Source organism: Ambystoma mexicanum, chromosome 4p (genome assembly GCF_040938575.1).
Source record: "Ambystoma mexicanum isolate Mex_15411 chromosome 4p, UKY_AmexF1_1, whole genome shotgun sequence".
Taxonomy (NCBI): domain Eukaryota; kingdom Metazoa; phylum Chordata; class Amphibia; order Caudata; family Ambystomatidae; genus Ambystoma; species Ambystoma mexicanum.
This window is the reverse complement of record NC_090927.1, coordinates 470,329,641-470,351,725: the sequence shown is the minus strand read 5'-3', so window position 1 is coordinate 470,351,725 and position 22,085 is coordinate 470,329,641. Positions and strand designations below refer to the sequence as shown.

General features: G+C 46.4%; 1 protein-coding gene across 1 annotated transcript in view; it reads right to left on the bottom strand.

Moving 5' to 3' along the window:
- The window catches only part of ITGB1BP1 (integrin subunit beta 1 binding protein 1), a 269,425-nt gene that overhangs the window by 123,900 nt on the left and 123,440 nt on the right, over nt 1-22,085 (bottom strand). Inside the window, exon 6 of the mRNA XM_069606001.1 lies at nt 8,470-8,619. Coding sequence (XP_069462102.1) covers nt 8,470-8,619 — 150 coding nt within the window. The remainder of the gene's footprint in view (nt 1-8,469; nt 8,620-22,085) is intronic.

Genomic DNA, 22,085 nt, shown 5'->3' with positions numbered 1-22,085 from the left:
ATCCAGCAAGGAAAGAGGCCTATAGTTCTTGGGGTCAGTGCTGTTTCCTTGCTTATATATGGGTATATTTATGGCTGCCCTCCATGTGTGAGGTACGCTGTGGGTATTACAAACATGCTTGAATAGGTCTCCAAGAGGACGCAGCCCCGCCCCTGGATTGTTTTTGATTAGCATGGGAGGAATACAATTGGGGCCGGGTGTTTAGGAAGGTCTCGCTCTGCCAATTGCCCACAGTATGTCATCTTCCTCCCACAAACAACCAAGATGTTTGTCCTGTCTCTTATAAGGGGCAAAACCTTCCCCTTTTGGCAAGGTGTATTTGGTACGAAGATAGGCCTCCCAATCTTGTTCCTTAATCAAACACTCCATGCTAATCTTGGACCCTTTTGGTTTCCCACCTATGAGTGACCAGAATTTGGAGTTAACGTTCTCAAGTAAGGTTTTAAAAACCCCTCGATTTTCTCTGATATGGGTTTCTTGCCTGTACAGCCTCAAAAATCGCTTGTGGGCCATGTTGAGTAGCCTCTTAGATTTAAGGAAGTCAAAGCTTCCAATTTCTTGAGAAGCCAGAACTCGCAGGGCCTTCCTCTTAATTGTCTTTGCCTCCCCTAAGTGCTCTTTGTTGATTGAAATTGTCTGCAGAGAAAGAAACAGCATTTATTCCTACTTTCCTTAGATGTAACTCCCATGCTGCCATAAAGGTCCTGCATGCCCTAGCATTCCATTTTACTGTCAGATCTGCCGAGGTAGCGAAGGCAGTGATGGGAGATAATAACTGCAATTTCAATTCCAACAGAAAATGGTCGCTACCCAGAGCAGCTCCTTTGGTCAGTGGCTCACATATGCTAGCTAGTTTGGTGGAGACATAAAAGTGATCAATCCAGGATTATATTGGACCTCTACATCAAGTAAAGAAACCACTATTTATATCCTCCTCCTTAGGCAGACATATGTTTAAATCCCAACTCCCCAAGTAATAATTTCACTGTGAACCTAGTGCGACACCATTGAAGCAAGCTGTCTTTCTTAAAATCCACTCTTTTTCCCCCCGGGTTACCTCTCCAACCCGAGAATAATTCGTCCATTTCAGAGTGTATGTCTAAGAGTGACAGGTTTTCACTATTTCAATATACATTCACAACCAAAACATTTGCTTGCAACCCAGAAAGAAAAATGTTAATTGCAATTAGGTCAGTTGACCGCGTCGCAACCTCGGTATGTGTGAATTTAAGGTTAAGGTCAACAGCAGTTATTAGACCACCCTTGGGACGTCCTTTGGTGTCTCTAGTCACCTCTTGGCTGTATCTTTGGTATCCATCTAAAACAATTGTATTTAGAGACATTGATTCCTGCAACAAAATGATATTAGCAGTGGACAAGTAATCAGGAAGGGACCCATTTAGTTTCTGGAAACCGCAAATGTTCTACGAGAACACCCTAAGTGGCCCTGTGTTAAAGACTGGCGGTTTTTAATTTTGACTTATTGAACATTTCAATTGCAGCCTCAAGCCACGACCAATTCTCAGGCCCAGATTTAGCAGCACCCCCAGGGCCCATCAAGGTTAAGGCAGTAGATGACATTTGCTGGACTACCAAAGCTTGCTCCAGAAATTCATTTATGTGCTTTGGGCACCAGAATTCAGCCAGCTCATAGCCTACGGTTTGAAGAGCTTCTCTATCTTTCCAGATGAGTTTGGCTAACTGATTTGATGAAAAGTAGCATACAGCTCTCTCAGCTCCTTTTTCTTTTTTTTTTTCCAACAATATTTTTATTATTTTGGCACAACAAGCCATGCAAATCTTCAAATGTTACATACTTTTCACGCTTGTTATAGCATTTAAGAGAAGAAAACAGCGCTGGGCATAACTGAAACATAGCAAATCATGAATTTTCTTCAAAAACAAAAAACAAAATCACTAATAACAACTGGGGGGAGGGGAGGGGAAAGGGGGCAGGGTTAATGCTCTGGCAGCCCGATCTGCTAGGTGCATCTCCAGCTCTCTTTTTGCTCTTTTTAGTTCTCGGTTCGGTTTTCGTGTAGCGTTGTTTAAGCTTGTTTTCCAGTTCTTCTAGTCTTTCCTCCAGCTTTCGTTGCTTCAGCAGATTTTGATGCTTGAGTCTAGCTGTTGTGTCCATTGCCACCCCTCGGATAACCGGCTTCATGGCATCCCAATCTGTTGCCATTGAAGAGTCTGGGGTTGTGTTCTCAGTGAAGTAGTTCTGAATCGCCTCAGCAAGGTCAGAGCTGGCCGATACGTCAGCAAGGATGTGATCTTGCATTTTCCATTGCCGTTGGGTAGGTTCTGGAGCTCCATGTAGAAGCAGCATCATCGTGACCGGGGCGTGATCTGAGATTGCTATATGCCCAATTTGGATTTCCTCCACATAGGGGGCCATGGTGTTTGCGGCCAGCAAGAGGTCGATCCGCGAATATCCACTGTGGACATGTGAGAGAAGGTATAGTCCCTTTCCCCCTGGTTGCGCAGTCTCCATATGTCGATTGTCTCTGTTTCCCATAGGAATTCGGCCATGGCCAGGTATTTGCTGAAGTCTTCCCTTGAGGCTGGAAGAGTCCACGCTCGGGTCTGGGGAAGGTTAAAGTCTCCTCCGATTAGTAAGTGGCTAGCAGAGAAGGTGGTGATGGTAGGGAGGAGGTTGCAGAGAAACTGGTCTTGCTCTTTGTTTGGACCGTAGATTGCCACCAGGGTAATTGGTAGTTCAATTAGGAGGCCTCCCCTCTGGGTCTCTTTTGATGGTAATCGGAGTTAATGGCAGATCTTGACTTTTTCTGTGCGGCTGTGGCGAAGTAGCATTTAGGGTAGCGTCGGAAACATATCTGCTTTTCGTCTTCGGCTATCAGATGAATTTCCTGGAGATAGACAATGTCAGCTGCTAATTGATCTAGTCTGTGTTCCACCGACTTCCGCTTTCTTGGTGCGTTGAGACCTTATACGTTCCAAGTCGTGATGGTAAGTGTTTTGTTTAACAAACCCACCCTTTGAGCCCAAGGCAGTTCCATTCGTAGTCTTCCCTGAAGGTAACTTGTTCCAAATTTTTCACTGCCTTATTCCACCTGCCCCCCCCCCTCTGTGAGGATCTCCCCCCCTCCCTGCCCCTCCACCCCTCCCTCCCCCTACCCCCCGCTACAATAACAAGGTTTCCGGACCAGCCTTCGACCAACGGGGCAGTCGGCAGGACCGGTGTAATAACTCTGATGGAGGCAAACTGTGCCTCTTCTGTTGACCAGTAAAGTACAGGTTGAGGATATTCGGCGTTTGTTCGTTGGCGGGGTTGAGATCAGTTTCCGGCAGGCTGATGGGTCGCCTGGGCGACTTGGCTTGAGGGTCCTGGGGGATAACTAGTCCATGTTATGGGATCAGCAAGAGCCATTTCGGTTTCCCTTCCTGCCAGGTAGGTGTTCAGTCCGGGAAGGGGCACGGCGCCCCCCCCCACCGCTTAAAGCTGCAGCTGGTGGGAGCTTCTTACTTAGAGGTTGTTATCCCTTTTAGTTTTGCTTGGTGGACCTCGGGGTCTGTGGCGCCCTGCCACCTTGGTCCAGGACCTAGAGGGTTCCCTATGGAGTCTCTCTGGGGCTTCTGCAGCCCCTCCGGGGGCCCCCGCCTCGACATCCGGGTTCATGAAGCGCTCGGCTTCTCTGGGGGAGGGGATTAGTCGTGACTTGCCCTCTCAGTTAAAGATTAGAGCTGTGGGCAACCCCCATCGATAGGTCGTTTTTCTATCTCGCAGCCATTCGGTGAGTGGTTTAAGGGCTTTTCTTTTTGCAAGTGTGACCGCTGCCAGGTCTTGGTACAGGGATATTTCGGCATCTCTGAAGCCAATTTGGGCCGAGCTTCTAGCTTCACGCATGATTTCTTCCTTGACTTTGTAGAAGTGGACTATCGCTAGGACATCTGGCAGAGAGGTTGCATTTTGTTTGGCTCTAACCCTGTGAACCCGGTCCAATTCCAGGGAGGCTCCGTCTGGGAGCGTTAGGATGAAGCGGAATAAGTCGTTGACATAGGTGTTGAGTTCTTCCTCGGGGACGGAACTCGGGATTCCTCTCAGTCGGATATTGTTGCGCTTAGACCTATTTTCTGCTTCTTCTTGCTTGTTTTCGAGGGCTTCACATCTGGCCTCTAGCGCAGTGAGTCTGTCCTCCCCCTCCCCGATCTCGAAGTTTTGCTCAAACAGGGTTCTTTCTATTTCTTCTGTCCTGGTTTCGACTTCCCCCCACTCTCCTATCTAGGGACGAGATTTTGCCTTTTAATTCTTCTGTACCTTTTTGGTATTCCCTAGTTATGGCAGATAGGAGCTCCTGGAGGTCTGCTTTAGTAACTGCTTGGGTTGGCATCTCGGTGTTGGGATCAAGGGGTGCTCCTGCGGTATTATTATGCTGCCCTTTCTTAGTCTTCTCCCCCATGGTGGTAGACAGCAGGGTAGCTATGTCAGTTTGCTTAGACGGTTTCAGATTCCTGGACATTGTTCCCTGTGGTTTTAGTGGGAAACGGGGCGGCCCCTCGCCCAGAGTGGGCTGTTTTAGTTCACAGGGGGCCCCCTTTGGCATAGGCCCCCGGGGCTGATCTGTTCTGCCTGGTGGTCCTGCCGTGGGGCGCTGAGCGTGACTGGCCGCAGTGCTATGTTAATATCTTAGAGCTCCGGTGGGGAGCAGCAGGGCCGCCAACCGCACCCAGCCAGATCCGCTCCTCCGGGGCTGGGCAGAGCTTCTGGGGGAAGATCTGCTGGGCTCCACGGAGCTGCGAGGTGATGTAAGGGGAGAGGGCCACAGCCCCCTTTTCGAGTTAAAGTTCGGGCCCCACTCCCGGGGTGATCCACGGCCGATCAGGTGTCCCACGCCCTCCCCTGAGAGCTGGAGCAGGGGAGCTGGGGTGTGAGCCTGTGGAAGATCCCGTATGATGCGGCAGGTGCCGCCCTACCTTCCTCCAAGAGCGGACGCCGAGCCTTGCACTGCTGGAAGTCTCCTCCTCCCATCGCTCCCGACTTAGCCGAGGGCAAGCTGCATAGGAGTGGCTTGCCGTGGCACAGGCGGTGGAGAACTTGTGGGCTCGGGGGGACGGCGGGGCTCCACACTGCTTTCTTCTGTGGCAGGACTCTCCCTGCTGTTGCTGGCTGTCTCCGGACCCGATGCTCCGGCCCTCCGCCGCCGGAGTAGATCAGTCCACTAGGTCTCGTCAGGAGATGGGTCCTGCCGCCTTCGCCGTTGGTCACTGCGGCTGCCGCCCGCTGGTACGCACGTCTCACAGGGGTTGCTGGATGGCTCTGCTTCTTATCGGCCTGGAGGAATCTGCCGTTGCCAGCCCCTGGGTGAGCTCTTGTCACTCCCACCCAGACCGATCGGTGAAGGGAGGCCGGGCTACGCGACTCAACGATCTGCCATCTTGAGATCCCGCCACTGCCGAGTCATCTCGCTGGGAGACTCGGGCAGAACTCGGTCCCCCTCCAGGCTAGGACGTCGAGGTTGAGGCATAAGCTGCAGCAGCCTCCCGGCTCTTCAGAGTGCCGACTCTGCTCGCAGGAACTTTGATTTTGCTGGGGCATTTTAGGTAAACACACGGTCACGGCCGGGAGTTCTCACCAGACCAAACCGTTCACCATGGTGCCAAGACACACCCCCTCTGAGCTCCTTTTTCAGGAAAGGCTACGCTTTCAATGTCGTCAGAGCGCAAAGCCCGCAGCGTTGGAATTGCCTTGAACATTCTTAACATGTGTCCCTTATTCAGGTGCATTTGGCCACATATTTGGGTGTTTATCGTGCAACCCTTGGTGGTTCCATGAAACTTGCCGCTAGTCCATTGGTCTGAGGTTACGGTCATGCAGGCCGCCTGGGTTGTTCCACTTAACCCACTATCAGTTTCAGGATTTTGTAGCGCTGGCGGTGTCAGAGTGTCACTAAGATGCACAGAAAGTATAGTACAATCGGTGTCCTCCGAGTTAGTAGCTTTAGGTTCCTGAGACTGAAATGCTAGGGCCGTAGCCTCATTGTTATTTATAGTTGGGTTTTCCAGAAGTCTGGTGATTTTGCTTTGCTTTCTCTTTTGAGCCTTGCCCCTACTTTCCAAATTCACCTCCAGACCCTCCTCATTTGTTTGATTCCGTTCCTGTTTGAAATCTGAGTCTGTTAAAGAATCTTTGGGAATTATTTAGCTTGTTTCCATTTACGGCTGGTACATTTTTTGTCTTTTTCTTTTCCTACAATTTCCCCTTTGTATCCGTTGTCTGCTGATTTTTGTCCAACCAACTTAATCATCCATTATTGGTAAGGGATCATCCAAAGTTTCCACAGGGACATTTTCATTGACTTCATTATGGAAGCTCAAGGCTACCGAATATACTTCATTTTCCTTTAAACAATGATCCACAAGTGCAGAGGGGCTATCCGGCGCCTCACTCAGTAGCATCAGTGGATCCACCAACACAGTAACCAGCTGCGCACCTGCCCCACACGCGTTATTACTCAGTACCTGGTGCTCTGTATTCCAACTTCCCACCTTGCTAATTTCGGCACAGTTGTTTCCACGTCTCTGAGAGCCCAACAAGGTCAACAGTAGTTGTTTAACGTTTATATCCACCATAGTTAGCTTTGAGGCATTTTCTTGGACTGTTCTTTGACATTATCATAGAGTCTGAGCAGGGACTCTTGTACAAGGTGGAGCGCTGAGAGGGACGCTGGCCCTAATGACTCTACTTGTGGTAGAATGTGCGAGTCTAGTCGCATAGTTATATTTCTGGGGGTAAAGTAATTTTCATTTAGGGTTTTTTCGAAATAGGCCTTGGTCTACCCAGTGTGATTTGATCGTCTGATGTATTTCTTAAAGGGCTCGCGGTTAGCTCATCTGGGGATCAACCAGACCCATTTATTTCCAACCCGGATTCCAACCCTGATTGCCTCATGCGATATGTTCATTTTTGTGATAACCTTTGTGTCTTTACAGAGGTGCTCAAAAGAGTTTTCCGGTTCTGTAGTTTGTACACCCTCTGTACACTTGGAGCCCTTTTCCTGTATTTTCTTTTCCATGCACCTCCGGGGCCAGTTTATTCTCCCTTGCCCTGATTGGCCCCTCTTGCTGAGCCATATTCGTAGAATGTTTTTAGGGAGTGGCAAACGCTTGTAGTGACTGCTGCTCTGTATCGTAATTAAACTTAACGTTTACAGGACTTTTCTCATTTTTCTCATTTGCCAACACAGTTTGTGCCTCATTTTCTGTCGGCAGCCCCTCTCCTGTCGGAAGGTGCAACTATGGTTGAGCAAGTATTCCTCACCACCTCCGAATACAAGAAGGTTTTATTTTGTAATTGAGTCTCCTTTACTGGATGCATTCACACCGACCTCCATGCCTTGAATTTCACCCGCCCCTACCACTAGTGTGGTTACAGAACACTGTTCGATGAACATTGCATCATAGATTTATGTCACTTGCAATCCAAACTTATTTGTCGGCTGCAAGTCCCTATCTTCAAGGGCCTTAAGAGCCGCCAACCCCTTTTCCGTTATTAGTTTTCCACTCCTTAATTTAGACTTTAATGACTCCTTTAATGACTTTCCTTTTTTGTCAATTAGCAGTTGTCAATTGGAAAAACAGCCTTACCCAGCCTTTCACAGTTAACAGTTTTTTACGGGACAAAAGCATTAGCGAGCAAGAGTTTGCCTCTTCGCCCTCGACACCCAAGACCAGCAAGACCACTTCCCAATCCACTTGCAGTCCGTGCCGGACTGCCAGTTTTGAAAGCAGTAGCAAAGAGCGTGGGAGGGAGGCTCCGTCCCGCAGCACAACATAGTAGCTGCAACTGTAGAAAGAACAGCAAGACCATTTCATAATCCACTTGCAGTCCGCGCTGCGCTCTGTGCCGCACTGCCAGTTTTGAAAGCAGTAGCAAAGAGCAGATGAGGGATGCTCCGCCCCTCTGCACGATACAGTCGCAGCAACTGGAGAAAGAACAGCAAGATTAGCATGACCACTTCCCAATTCACTTGCAGTCTGCTTTGAAAAACCCATGTCAGGCACTTTGAGTGGGAAGCTTGAGTTTAAGGCTTTATAACGTTAGCTCTAAGAGATCCCAGGAGGGTGTGTTTTGAGAGAGGCAGGAATGGGGCGCGTACGGGAATGTGCAGAGAGTAGCGTGGGTAAGTAATCAAATAATGCCTACAAGCATTGTGTCCCTTCTCATATGTCATCTCTCCCTAACTGTACTCTAATACATTCGTTTCGGCTTACAGGTGGAGCTTTGTAGCCAAAACGAAAACATTTAGAAATTCTAAAAATGAGGTGCACTTCTTTATGTTCTCCCAACAACTATATTTATTAACTGTGCTCATGGTTTGTCGATAAAATAATAGGCTATACACATGGTTATTTAAGAGAGGCCCTGTAAACATACAGAAAATTTAAAGTCAAAACATGTTCTGTTTTAATTGAAACACTCATGAAGTTTTCAAACACTAGGTACATTACCAAACTGTTGCACTGATAAACCCAAAGGCTACATTCTTCATGTCTGGCATCTGTTGTCTTCAAAGCAAGCAAACTCTTTCCTGCTAGCAGCCCATCGTCATAACATATCATACAGACAATTAAATACAGCGCATGTCTGTGCAAAACATCCTAGAAAAGACAGCAAAAGAAAAATATTTAAACACAATGGAAACATATATAAAAACGTAATTATGCATTTCTGCAATCTGTATAATGTCTAAAAAACTAATTGTCAAAAGGCTTAGGAATATTTTTTGTTGTAAAGTACAATGCTTACGTTAAGAAAAAGCAGGGTTTGATGTAAACATACATATAAAGAACTGAAGTCCGAAAGGAAAGCAAATTCTGGCCATGGTATTTTTGCCATGCCAGGCAAACATATGTGAAAATCCAGTTTTTTGGAGAACATTGATTTGTATGATGTTGGCTAGGGCCAGCTGAACTATTTTAAATAACTAGCAATTTTGTTTTGTTTTTTGTTTTATTGATTTAAAATGCTTACATATTTTTTTACAATTTGAAAACAAGTTCCAGGTCATCAAAACATCAAGACATCCAAAAAGGCAAAAGAAACTAGCAATGTTCTTTTAATGTCACTGTCCCTCCAAGCCCCAATCGATGCAACTTTGCATGTTCCAGCAGTGACCATGGTATCTTTCAGCTGAAATAGCTCAACTCTGCGCCAAAGTCCTGACCAATTCCTAAAAGCAGCAACAAAAATAGCATTGAAACAGCAGGAAATTACTCTAAGCTAAAAGTAAAGATGTGGTAGTGATAGTTTAGACTAGGGTCTTTGGCGAACCAAACAAAGTTTATCAGTAAGTTAGAATAAGCCTTCTTCAGAAGGGAGCAATATAAAAGCAACACACAAATACACTTCAAAACTACACACTCTTAGCTTCAAAATCAGTAAATACCCTTTTGGGATAGCCCACAGTTACAGCCTACACCCTCAGGCGACTTCAATAGCTAGGGCCCTAGGGACATTAAGATCTTACTGTGTGCATTTAGAATACTCTTACAACTTGGTCTAAGGAAAAGGTTATTAGAACAAACAAGAGACCACAAATATTCTTAAGCAGGCAAATACTTTTGGATCCCCTAAGCAGAGTCATTCAGTATAACAGGTAAAGCCAAAGTCAATGGGCAAAGGTCTTATATGGGCTGAAGCACTTCTGGTAGGTAAGTAGAAAAGCCTTTGCACAATGTTTTATAAGTCTTTGAAGAAAAGAAGAATCGAATGTAGGGCCAGAAGCTGTTTAGACATGTGAGAGTAGAAGATGCAAGCAACTCTACAATAAGAGGCAAGTTCTCTCAGACTTGAGTACCTTTGTATTGAGGAAAAAGTGCAGCAGATGACTCCTGTTCCTGTGCAGCTCTGCAGATCTCACTGTTCCTGGGTCTCAGTTGTGGGGACAAGAGGGAGGACGTCTGGGGACTCCTGCACTGCAATGGTCACCGCTCGCAACCGGCAATCTTTCCAACAAGTGCACTTCAGTGTTTCAGCTCCTCGCGAATACCGCAAATTGCAACACTGCGGTTTCTGGCTGTCGAGATGGACTTTCCTTGCTTCTGGGGTCCCGTACTCTGTTGAGGGGGCTCAGGCTTGGTCAATCCTGCTTCCTGGGAGTCCGGATGATCTTCCTGGAGTTCTTGGCCAACTTACAAGCAACGCACACAATCTGGTGTTCCTCTCCCTGGTGTTTCGGTTTCCAGTAGCAACTCTGTTGAAATGCAAGCAGCTCTGAGAGAATGTCCAGGTGGCTTACTTTGGAGTTGATTGGTCCCACCAACTCAAGGGGAGAAGTCGTCCTTGCGGGTGCTTCTATATCGATCCGAACTTGGAGTTGCAGTAGGCGTTCTCTTCAAGTTCTTCTTCGGATTCCTTCATCCAGTGGTCGACTCTGCCTTCCAAGCAAAAAGCTTTGCCTTTTATTCAGTTCTCTCCCATTCATTCCAGCCTAGCTGTCAGTCACCCAGCAGGGTGGCTGTCCTTGATGGACAGTCAGCCGGCCAATCAAAACAAAGTGCATATGGGTCTCCTAGGAGACTAAGCACAGGAGGTTTTGGGCACCTCCCCAACTTCCTGCCCACCCCAGACACCCTGGAGCCAGAGGCAGGCTTCACTTGTGAATCCTGCCAAAGGCAAAGCGAACAAAGGGACCAAACCTGGTTTGGAGCGCAGAGTAAATCTCAAGAAGGACCTTTCCACAAAGAAACGGCGAAAAAAGAAGACCGGGGACATTTTGACAAAAATGGCACCCATGGATGCTTTACTGCAGCTGCGAACGCAGCCCGTGGTAAATGCACATCACGGTAGTTAAGAGTAAACCACTGCCACCAGCCATTCAGTGAGGAAAGGGTAACAAAAATGTTACATGAGAAGCTAGACAAAGGGGATACTAGGTAACCCCTCCAGCACCCGATTGTAAGATAGTGTGTGCTCGTCTAGAAAGTTGCAAATGTAAGTAAATTCAATTTCCCTTTACTGCTCTGGGAAATAGTAGTTTATCCCAGAGAAGGTATTTAAACCATGGGGAAATCTGAACAACTTCCCTGTGTCACTGCACTGAAGGTGCTGTGTGACACAATGTAAAGGATGATGCGTATGGAGTTTGTCAGACTCCACAAGGAAAAGAAACAGAGTTCAAAATCACATTAAAATACACGAGACTGGGAAAAAAAAGGGTCTCGCTCTCTCCAGGTTAAAAAAATCAAGTCCTCAAAATCCAGGAAAATTGCGGGGAGTCTCTAAGGTGGAGGGAATTAGCACATTTCTAAGAATTCTCCATAACAATGTCCTCCAAATAGTGCATTCTAGAGTTACCGTTTGGCAACAATCGGTTGTGTTTTGTGCAATTTTCCCTTGTCTCAAGTAGCTTTGAAACCCTAACCCTTTTGCACCTGAAATCACTAGACTTGCTCTGTAATCAATCTAATGCAAGTTAAGCACTATTCTTGACTGTAGTTAAAAAGCTAGTGCCACCTACCCCCTCTTACATCTCACTAGGAATAGCGCCTCATAAATCTCTATACAGCCGAAACATATGTCGACAATCCCGCAGGCCATAATATCAAGCCTATTTGACAGATTAAAGTCTAGAATCTCCCTAGATGAAAATAACGTGAACAATAACAATTACAGTTGATAAAATAAGAAATGAGTAAGATCTGTATAGTTTGTGTTCCGAGTCGCAATCCTGTAGAAGGGTAACTAAGTCTGCGAAAAGGACTGTAGGATCACGTACTAACCCCACTTCTTTGAAGTAAACCTTTATGACCAAAGCCTGTGTGAGAAATATATAACTTTTATGAGTTTGTGATAAATATAAACACTAGCAGTTGTCTTACTGCCTTTTAGATTTTTGTGAAATGAAACTTGAATAAACTTTGTTTTATACTGGAATGGTGTGGAATTAGTTCAAATGACCAGTCTACAAAATTTGTTGTAATTGCCTTCACAGCCTGTTTTTTCACATGTAATCTTCCTATTGGAAGGCAATCCCCCCGATACGAAAAAAAAGGCAAATGCCCTTATAAAAATACTCCCTCCACATGGTGCACTTGGGCAGCCACCCCCAGGGTCAGGATCAGGGAGTGGCTGCCATTCCTTGGCCACATGGGGGGAAGACAGTGGTCACATCGCCAGATTCATCACATCTCTTTGAATAAATATCACAAATACCCCAGCAGGGGAATACCTGGTATACGAGGAATTGAGCTGCTGATTCTGCATCACAGTGGGTACAAGGACCAGATTCAAGCCAATTATATCGTTGGCACACTGCACAATTTGTTATAAATTGACACTGTTTCCTTTAAATTAAGAACAAACCACTCATCTCTGAAATCTGCTGCTATATATTCCTTTGATGTGTGTGTGGAGGATAGTGCAGCTGCTCGAGGGCAACTGTCAGTAGTTTCAGTGGCATAACCTGTTTCCCTGTAATATTTTGTCTCCAAACTAGGTCAGTGGGTGAAAAAACGGACCCTCTCCTAGCCAATAGTTCCTGTTCATGTTTATGTTTGAGGGGCGGGGGGGGGGCATCTCTGCAACTCTATTATTTGTATTAGGTGTAGGGCGTTGTAGGGTTCAGTTATCTGTATTCGCTGTTTTACATTTGGGGTAGCACCACTATCTCTAATATCTCGGGCACGTACAATGCTTCTTTTACCGCAGAATCTGCTACACTATTACCGCGTGCTATCGTGTCTGTTCCATTAGGGTGGGCGGCACATTTTGCCACCGCTACTGCTGCAGGGTCCGACAATGCTTCATTTAATCTGGATAATAATTGAGCATGTTGCATTGGCGTACCATCAGATTTTCTAAAAGGTCTACTTTTAAATTGGGACAGTACCGAATGTACTGTGGAGGTGACGTATGCAGAATCAGAATAAAACGTTATAGGGGTATCTGGACTCATTTCGAATGCCAAAATCATAGCCATCAATTCTGCTGCTAGCGCAGAATAAATGTGCGTGCAAACCTTTTTTGAGCCACTATTTCAAACTCCCCATCTTCCCATGTTACCACTGCTGCACTGGTGTGCCTTAAACTAGTATTCTGATTTATCGTCGCTGACCTGTCAATGAACAATATCTCTCCCTCCTCAAGTGCATCTTCCTCAATATGTGGTAAACCATCATAGACATCAGTGTATGTTGAACAATCATGTACATGTTCTCCCTTCTCCACTTGTTCTGCCAGAAAGTTAGCCGGGTTGACAATACAGCATCTCACAATTTTAATCGAGGAATTTGGCAGAATTATCTTGTAGTCTGAGGCACGCTGTGTTGAGTGTGTGGATTTTGGTTTTTGCAGAAATGCGAACAGTGCATGCTGTACGGAAAGAGTCGGTGTGCAACCCATAGTAATCGATTTTTAAATTGCAAATACAGCGGCTGACAAATGCTTATTCGCATGGGAAATGTCCTTGCATTACTGGTTCCAAACCACCACTGTAAAAGGCCAGAGGTGTGCGCCCCACTGTAGATATCTGAGTGAGGACAGCCGTCATTGCGTAACCATTGGAATGGGAGAAGAAACATTATTTATAATATGAAATTGCTAGCACTGTGGTGGTGCTAATCACATGTTTTAGTTCATTGAATGCTTCGGCCATCTCCAACCAGACAATGAACGCCCCCTTCCCCGTTTGTGCTTCTTTTAATCCTTGTAAGAGGGGTCTGGTGTATGAGGCAAAAACAAACATCTGGGATTGGCAATAATAGCAAAGCCCTAGCAACTGTTGCATTTATTTTACTGTTGCTGGTTGTTGTGATTTGCTTCTGCTCTCTCTGGTGTCACTCTCCTTCCTTCTGACTCTTGACAGTATTGCAGTTTGTCTTGATCTACTTTGTACCCCTTCTACGCTAATCGCGCCAGGAGCATCACTGAATCTTTCCTGCATTCATGGTACTGCACACCAAGAGTGTATAAACAGATTATATCACTGCACTCTGTGTCTGCATATTTCCTAAATCCATTTGTAGTGCTCTGTTAAACACACTTGGTGATTCACAGTACCCCTGAGGTAAACCGGTATGTTTCTGTCTTTGGCGGAGTTAAGTAAACACAGTCAAATATTGTGAGTCTAGGTGCAATAGTATGGAAAATAAAGCATTTTTGAGATCTGTTACAGTAAAATGCATTGCATTTGTGCATAGGTTGCAGAAAACTGTTGCTGGATTTGGAACTATTGGGAATTCTGCATCCACTGTTATTTAGGGGGCATAGATCTTGTATACATCTCCAAGCCCCTTTTCCTTTTTCTACAGGGTACACAGCCGTGTTAGATGGGGTTTCTGATGGTACAATAATGCCTTGCTGCAATAATGGTTCAATTGTATCATATATTCCCTCATCTGCTTTGCTGGACATTGGGTATTGTCTCACTCGGGGGAATACTGCTCCTTGTTCTAGTTTTATTCTTACTGCCCCTACTTCTTTTAAAAGACCCACAACATGAGGGTTACTGGTCCATAGTATTTTGGGCACTGTGTCCAAATCTGCTTGAAAATGTGGTAAAAACATTTTTGCTAACAGTACTTTCTGGGGTACTTCCCTATGCTCCACTACTAACTGGTACGGTATACACACTTTGAACATTGCCTCTCTGTCCTCAAGGTCATCTTGAGAACGTTGTTTGTCAGTTAAATCAGACAAACATAATGTTGGATCAATGCACAAAACTGAGCTCCATGCAATACCCTCCTCATCTTCTCCATGTTATATTACTGCTGCTTCCTTTATTACAACTGCTTCTAAATGCACTGCAATTATTGTACCATGTGCAAAATACAAATTCTGTATATAAATAGAATACCTTGCCCTCTATTCTAGGCACTCATCCCAGTTTTATCTGTACTACATGCAAAAATAAATTTGGCTCTAGTAGCGAAAATGTTGTGCCCACAAAATGCCTGTATCACTGCCTTTGCTCGTGGATAGTGTATACCTGGAGTGGAACACACTATTCCATTTTCAGTAAATGAGATGGTCCTGTTTAATTTGTCCCTACCCAATATGTTCACTGGTGTGGTGTGTTTCGTGAATATAACAAAAGGTGCTTATATTTCTTGTGTTCCTACGGTTATTGGTAAATCTTCTGTGAAAGGAACCGTCATTGCCCCAGAAAATCTGGGCGTGTCCGTTATGATGTCTAATAAAGGAAACCCTCCTTCCCTGGTACAGTATTAGGTTGCTCTTGAATTGGCTAGGAATTAAAATCTCCCGTCTCCCATCTTCACTCCAAGCAGCGATTCCTCTTCTGGGTCTGGGGTTACTGATAGTATCAGGCACATCAGAGTTGCCAGTGGGATATCCCATTGTGTATATATACTGGTCTTTGAGTTTAAAGGGATTCCCGCCCTCCAACACTTATTCTGCCAAAATGTGGTACAACACCTTGCAGTATAAAATGTGTGTTCCACATCTGTGGGGGGTTCTGAGGGTTTGCTTGCAGAGGATTTGGTGTCTGTAGCTGCGATGGTACATTATGCTGTGCAGTATATTGGGCTTGCTGTGGTTACATTATGTCCATGGTGTTTGCCATGGGATGTGGCATCTGTTGTGGTTGGATTGCACTATGTGCATTTGAAAAGGGGTATTGTGTCGGTTGTTGCATAGTATTCTGAGGGTCAGGTTGTGCTGTATCGAATACTGTGGATGGTATTGCAATGTATTCAGTGCTGGTACTCCCCCTACTCGATAGGACCAAAACCATAAGCTGCTGCCCCCCTGCTTCTATATGTTCGTGCATAGTGTCCCGTCTTCCCACATGTCCAACATGTGCTCCAAATCTAGGCCCTGCTGCATCACCAGCGGACAGCGCACCAACAGAAGCCAGGACACGTGCAGACTTGAAATCTGCTGCTGCAAAAAGTAAAGGACCAGAAAACAAGCCTTCTCTGCCTACATCCCAAGACTATGGAACCTCCTCCCGTTGGCATCGGAATCGCCAACATGCTCCCACAATTCAGAAAAAAACGCAAGACCGACCACTTCAAGGAGTCTCTCCACCTCAACACCTAGGCCAGCACGTCGCTCCTCGCGCCCCTGACTCCCTAGACGCTGCCCGCCCCGCTGCTCCCCACCACCTGGTACAGCTATAACCCTTCCTCCATCCCCCCCTGTATCCTACTCCCGCTGTATGTCTGTTTGGTTACCACTGATAAGCGCTGTGTTATCCATCTGTAATGCTGCACTCCTCTGTAAAGCACTCTTATGTATCTGCATTGGTGAATACCTCTGTAAAGTGCTCCATCGCTTCTCGAAGCTAGGTCCACGCTGAATAAATACCATAATAATAAATCACCCCACCATCAAATCCACTCAAATCCACCTTTAGATCCACTTCCAAATACTACTCTTCCCCCTCTGAAAATCCACTCTTCCTCAGTAGTGCACTCCTTCTCCACTTACAGCTACATAGCCTGTTGGCCCTGTTTGTGACCAATCCTGCACAAAGTTCCCTTCCACAGGGTTAGCAATTACTGCTGCTTCCATTGTTAACTTTGCTTATTTCTTTTGTATCAATTTCGCCTCATCATTCTCTTTGTTTAGCTGTTTTCTTCTCCCTTTCTTCCCTCAATCTGCAAAAATAAACTTTTTTTAAATGATATAGTTTATTTCTAAACTTTTCATTTCTCTACATTACATTCATAAATGTTTGTCTGTACATAACCAAAAGAGAAAAAAACAGAACAAGGAGAAAAAAAGAAAAAATAATACATAAAAAGGACAGTTTTAGATCATTGCATCCTCTTTAATAATATTGCTCCAGAATTGAATTATCGTATAAGTCAATTTCTTGTTATTTTCTAACAGTATTTGGTCCTATCTTTCCTTTGCATTCAGCTGAAATGATGACCGCAAAAACATTTAGTTGTAAAGTTTTCTTTTTTTCATCAGTTCTTCACATTCCATTAGGACATGAAAAAGCGTTTCAATTTCAGTTTGTTTCTTGCAGAATCTACAGAACGCTAGTGCGCTAGATATTTGCTTTGTTTTTAGGAGCCGTTCACGTGTTGAAAGCAAATTGAGGCGTAGTCACAGAAACGAGTCTCTGATATGCTAGTCAGGAAAAAGTTTCAGGTAGTTCGGCAAATGATTGACAGGCCTTATCTCCATTTCACAATTGAGATTCATGTGTTATTGCGTCTTCAATCGGATTGTAAAGATCTAATCATTTTGCATTATTCTTTTCTTCGCATGCTGAAGCAGCATTTCTGTTGAAATGTCAGCCTTCTCGAGATGTTCTTCCATTTAGCTTTTCCAATGTCTCAGTGTTGTTTGTTAACTGTTTCAGGATTAGTACGCAGTATCTCGATAGCTGGAATATTTTCATCACTTATAATTTTTCAGAATAGAGCAAGTTGTTTCCACAGCACGATGGATTGCAGCGATTGTGTTGCAATTTCGTATCGTATCAGATAATAACTATTATTGTTTGTATTTTGGTCCATGGTTTCATGTCTATACCTACTATTTTCCAAAATTGCAATTGGACCTCATTCGGTAAGCACCTACTGAAAATGTGATAAAATATTGGACTGTTTTTATCCCACGGTTCCCTTCTTGCCAAAAGCCATTTCTCTTGCAACTCCTGTATGTATTTTGTGGACTCTTCATCCGCTTTCATTATTGGCGTCATGATAGCACTCATGTCCGATGGGTCTGGGTAGTGTACCCTTAATGTTTTCCAAACACCTGTTTCACAATTATTAAAAGGCATCATGTGTACTGCTGTTCGATGTCACTGCTGGATACACTGCCGGTCGCCTGCTTGTTCTCCTAATAGTGAGGCAAACAAACTCTTCTTGTTGCCCACAGCTAAAGTAACGCAGTCAGTTTTTTAAATTCATATATCCATTTACCCGCCCGTGCTGTGAGCAAGGGTTATGTGAGGAGCCAGGAATGAGACGCGAACACACAGAGCTCATAGTTTTGACTATAAACATTTATTCAAAAAATAAAAGGGGGTTGGAAAATGCCTAGCTGTCCCTACCTTAAGAATTATTTTCCTACCTCAACCAAAGGCCAAGGGTCTGTCTTGTGTCCAAAATCCTATCCTAGCCCTCCCTCTACAAGTAACTAATGTGATAAGGGTAATGTCGTTGGGCTTGATGAAAGTGCACAAATGTTCAAGCTCAAATGAAAAATGTAACTTCAACACAAATGTTCACAGTACCAGGGGATGGCTCCCTTGCCCCGGTTTCTCTTTACCAACACAATTAATCAATTACACAATCAAAGTTCTTTATAGCCGAAGAGGATAACTCCCTCCTCTTGGGGTCACAGTTCACTCCTTCGGAGCAGTCTCCCTTCCCCGGGTCTCTTCAAAACACTTAAGAAACTTCTAAGGGTATGAGTCTTCTTGGGGTGGGGGGTTCTCTGGTTAACAAAACAACTTACTTGACTTTGCCTGGTATACTCCCCTGCCAGGGCTTTTCTCATTTTCTCATACGATCCACTTTACACACTTGCAAACTTGAATTCGCCTTGTGGTATATTTCTCGCATTCACTTTGTTATTGTTACGAAGAACTCGGGTCTCAAATTGCCTTTCATTCACTTTGCTTGCTTTCATCTGTCCTTGATAACGTTTCTGGAGTGCCCCCGGGTGTCCCAGTTTCCCTCCTCAGGACTCACTGACTTTCCTTGGCGTTCTTCAGATCTTCGCGGTAAACCGGTTGCATCGTTATGGAGTCCCACTTTCCTTTCACAGGCTCGTTGGCTTTGCTCAGCTGCCCCTACGTACCTCGCGGCTCTTGGCTTGCCGTGGAGCGCTTCTCTGTGTTCTGGCAGCTTCGGTACTGTTGCTCGGCTCATGTGGCCGTCAAGGAGACGTCCTTCCTGTTGTGGCTCCGATACGGCGAACCAGCATCTGCAGTCTTCCTTCCTTCACTGACCCCCTGAGCAGACTGGCTCCACGGTCTGCTTTGTGGCTCGGTCATCCCTTGGTCCGCACTAAGATGACAAAGCTTTCCCAGGCAGGGTCTCCACTCCATGCTGGTTGGGATTTTCAAATGTACCGGCACCTATGACAGCGTGTGATCTGCTTCTTAGACTCATTGATCTTCATTTCATGTTCAGTCTCCTCGTCCCAATATTTCCATGCAGTTCTTGGTAGCCTACTCATGGAGGCAGGTGGAAAGTAAGGGGGAAAGGGGACTATGAGTACTGTAGTCACTATGGTAACTTTAATTACTCATATGTCCCGTCCCCTTTCATTCATCCTTGTGCGTGATTCCACCAGACAAGAACATAGGGTGGAGCTGTCTCATATCTAGGACGAAGCAAAAAGGTTCTTCAGAACCGCCTGACCACACTCTGCATCGCGCCTGGAGCTTGTGTCCAGTGAGTAGTGCTTACAGAAGGCTGATGGAGTGGCCCACATAGCCGCCTTGATGATGACATCCCAAGAAGTATGTCTCAAATGCGACGGCCGTGGACTTTGCTCTGACCACATGGGCATGAATTCCCTTAGGAACAGGTTTGCCTATGACCGTCTACGCCTCCGAGATGGCCTGAACCATCCAACAGGCAATTGATGCCTTGGAAGCATGAGAGCCGGGTGAGGAGCCCCCAAAAGTCACAAACAATGCCTGACTTCCTGAAGGATTTTGTCCGAGAGAGATCAAACTTGAGGACCCTCTTGTCGTCCAGGGAATGCAGGGCCCTCTCTGCCATTGACTGCGGGTTCAGGAAAAACACCGGCAGGCAGATCTCTTGATTCAAATGAAATGGAGAGACCACCTTGGGCAGGAAGTGTGGGTGAGTGCGCAAGATGACCTGGTTGTTGTGAAACATGGTGAAGAGCTCGAATGAGGACAACAGCTGCAGCTAACTAACCCTGCACGCAGAGGTGAGAGCCACCAGTAAAACGGTCTTCAGTGTTACCAAGCAGATGTCCACAGAGGCCATCGGCTTAAAAGGCTTGCGCTGCAAAGCTGTAAGAACCAAATTGATGTCCCAGACCAGGTGTAGCCTATGCACTGGCAGGAAAAAGCCTAAACAACCCCTAATGGTGGGCCTTAACCACTGGGTTGGCCGCATAAAACACATTCTCAGGGGAATTCTTATAAGCCCCAATGGCTGCCAGGTAAGTGCGCACGCATCCACCTGAACTCCAGAACGAGCCAGGTGTGCTGAAAAAGCCAGTATGTCATCCAGGTGACAGGGTCAAGACTCTTGTCATGAGCCCAATGGTAGAACCTAGTCCATTTATTCTTATACTGGGACCGAGTCGAAGACCTGCTGAATAATGTCCCAGTTGTTATCCGAAAATGGAGCATACAGAAGCCTCAGTTGGTCAGGAACCAGGCCACCAGCGCCAGCTTGGCCGGGTCCAGATGTTCTACCGCCCCGCCCTACCGGGTCAGGGATCCCCTGCTGGAGATCGGAAGGTGGACAGGACCGTGGGAGCATAACTGAAGCTGATCCGAAAACCAGGGCCTAGAGGGCCAGTGGGGGGCAATAAGTATGAGTTGGAACCCACCAAAACCTGAAAATTGCAGAGGCTCCATTGGAGCAGAGGGGTTGGTGAGAACACGCAACACCTGCGGCCGTGCCACCAGATCTAGAAGGCATCTCTCAGAGACCACCCCCGCCCCCCTCCTGCACAAAGCACACTGGGGGCACATGGAATTCAGAGGGGATGCAAACAAATCCAGGTCCGTGAACCAATGCTGGAACAGCGGCTACGAGGAGTCAGTGTGCAACTCCCCCTCGTAGGTGTTGAACCCCAGGCGGCTCAGCTGGTCTGCTTCTGCATTGCTTTTCCCCGGGAGGTGGATTGCTGAAATCCAAACTCCCTCCATCAGGGCCCATTCCCATATTGATACAGCCTCCATGCAGAGGGGGCGGGGGGCAGGTGCCACTCTGCTTGTTCAGGTAAAACATCATAATACAATTGTCTGTCCCGACCAGAACCAACTTGTCCCTAATGTGGGGCAAAGACGCCGTGAGGGCCAGGCCCACTCCCCTGAACTCGAGCAGATTATTATGCAGGAGGGCTTCCATACTCCACAAATCGCGTAATCCACCAGTGTAGCCCCCCCAGCCCAAAAGAAAGGAGTCTGTCGTCACCACCGGGAAAGTCTCTGGTCAGGTGAAGGGGCTCCCATTGAAACATTGCCATCCATCAGCAAAGATCGGATAGTAGGGGCGGTGGTATTGGGATCCTCTCCGACTGAGATCCCGTCTCCTGTTGCCAATTGGCCACCAGGTGGATCTGGAGGCACCTCACCTTGAGGCGAGCGTGCTGTGCAGTAAGCACGCAGGAGGCCATCAGGCCCAGAATGTGCTGGAAACACCATGCCGGTGGTCATATTAGCCAGTAAGTGCCCCACTGCCTTGCAGAGGGATAGAAACCTCACGGGCATAGGAAACACACTGGACGATAGTGTTCCAAAGCAGAGAGGGGTACAACTGTGACTTCCTCTGGTTGAGGGAGAACCCCCGCTGCTGAAGATCTGCCAATCACTGGCAAGAGTGCGTCACTCCGTCGGGTGACCCCACCCTCACCAACCAGTCATTCAAATAAGGGTACAGATGATGGCCCTCCAAGCGGAGAAGCCCTGCCAATGTGTTCATTAATTTCATGAAGACAGGAGGAGCCGAGTTCAGGCCAAAGGACAGCACCTTGTACCAAAAGTAGTACGAAATAATTGTGAACCGCAGAATCTTCCAATGCGGTTGGTAGATGGGAACATGCAGGTACACATCCTTGAGGTCCAGGGAACTCGTCCAGTCCCCTGCACACAGACACTGCTATGTGCACGGGAGTAATCATCTTGAAGCTTTCCAGCGGCAGATTTAGAAATGACAGGTCCAGGACAACCCTCAGGCCAGCCTGGTAGTTCTTGGGTAATGCAAAAATCCTGGAACAGTACCCAGAGCCCGTGTCTACAAGAGGAATCTATTCTATCACATGCATCTCCAAGTTCCCTGACCTTGACGTCACTGCTTTTTGACGTCAGAGGCGGGAGTCGAGGAGGGGGAGCTGAAAAACCAGCGCAATGTCCTCTGCTGCTTCCTCCTGTTGTCGCTGGGCATCCTCTCAGGCCTCCGTGTACCACGGTCACGGA